Source organism: Mastigoproctus giganteus, chromosome 5 (genome assembly GCF_048544385.1).
Source record: "Mastigoproctus giganteus isolate SK-2022 chromosome 5, ASM4854438v1, whole genome shotgun sequence".
Taxonomy (NCBI): Eukaryota; Metazoa; Arthropoda; class Arachnida; order Uropygi; family Thelyphonidae; genus Mastigoproctus; species Mastigoproctus giganteus.
In genome coordinates, this window is record NC_143579.1 from 19,126,558 (window position 1) to 19,128,026 (window position 1,469).

The following is a 1,469-nucleotide window of genomic DNA, read 5'->3' on the forward strand; positions in this document are numbered from 1 at the left end:
GTGTATGAATTTTAAGATGATGAAAATGTTTTTAGTTCACCTTAGTACGTATGGTATTACAAAACTAGTCATATGTGTAATAAAATTCTTTTGTTTAGAAAGAATTAGAAGTAATGTGGTGTGTACAATATATAATAAATCAGTTCCTCAAAAATGTAATTTTATTTTCCTAAATAATCTTTGCTTAATTATGTGTGTGTTATATGGCGAGAAATAACGTACATTTTTCTGATCAAGGCAGGTTTGGCCCTGTAGAAATTCCAGAGCAGCTTTCCGAATCATCAAGAAATGAATTTATAAAGGGTGCAACCCTTTCAGGGTTGTTCATATGAACGAAATGATTACCATTGACAGTTACACATTGAACTGTTTTACAGTAGATTTTAGATTTCTCAAGAAGATTATCTATATTTTCTTGTGCATATCCATAGCCACGAGAGTTTTCTGCTCTTATTGCCAGCAGTTTGCATTTGAGATCGGGAACATATTCTTCGAATGAAACATTATTGAATACGAACATATCCGGACAAACGATTCGAAGATCCTTTGAAAATGTAAATCCATTTCCACACGCAGACATTTTTACACCTCTTTTCAAAAGAGCTTTGGCAGATTCCTCTGTTAATTCACCGTATGCAGCCGCAATCATTTTTTGTATGCATTCGTTTTCGGTATATACTGGTGGTGACAACTTTATTTTCTTTAAACACTTGAAATAACAGTGGTTAGCGGCCCTTGTTCTAGCTGACGCACTAAGTTGATGGTGAATAAAGGTCGAAACGCCTTCTATAGTAATTAAGTTATCGATTATATCAGAATATATGCTTGCTGTGAAAATCCCAATTAGTCCTCCGAAACTGTGACCCAGAACAGAAAACCGCTTCCATCCAAAGTAATCAGCAACATGCTTTACTTCATAAACCCTTTCCAAGTTATGATAAAAGCAACCAAGAGGCTTGGGAGATGATAAGCCATGGCCTATGAAATCAAATGTAACAATATGGAACTTTGGAGACAAAAGAGGGATTAGTTTGTGGAAACTACCAGCGTTGTCCTGCCATCCATGAACGGCTATAACAGGTTGCCCTTCTGTGCCCCATTCCTCGGCTGCAATATGACCAAACGGATGAGGAATGTCTATCTGTCGAATCGGTCTTGAAGTGCTCTCGTACCTCAGTTGTTCCACTCGGACACCAAAGACACAGGAATTTCTCCCTGAAATAATCGACCTGAAATAGTAGTAATACATGAATTACTGTTTTTAATTCATCAGTAAATGTATGATAAAAGTAGTAATGAATTTCAGTATAATAAAGCACTGATGCAGTTTTATATTTATTCCGAACTGCGAATTCGAAGCTTATGTTACTACGGCTGCCACCTGTTTGCGCTGTCTTTATACAGGGTGTTTCAACAGTGATGGTCAATAATTTAAAGGTGAACTGTACAGACTACAATATGCAAAAAAA

General features: G+C 36.4%; 1 protein-coding gene across 1 annotated transcript; it reads right to left on the bottom strand.

Annotated features, from left to right (window-relative positions):
• Positions 1–232: 232 nt before the first annotated feature.
• Positions 233–1,249, bottom strand: LOC150085219 (serine hydrolase-like protein 2). The gene has a single exon (XM_090373873.1). The coding sequence runs from the start codon at positions 1,247–1,249 to the stop codon at positions 233–235; it is 1,017 nt and encodes a 338-aa protein (XP_090229999.1).
• Positions 1,250–1,469: the final 220 nt, after the last annotated feature.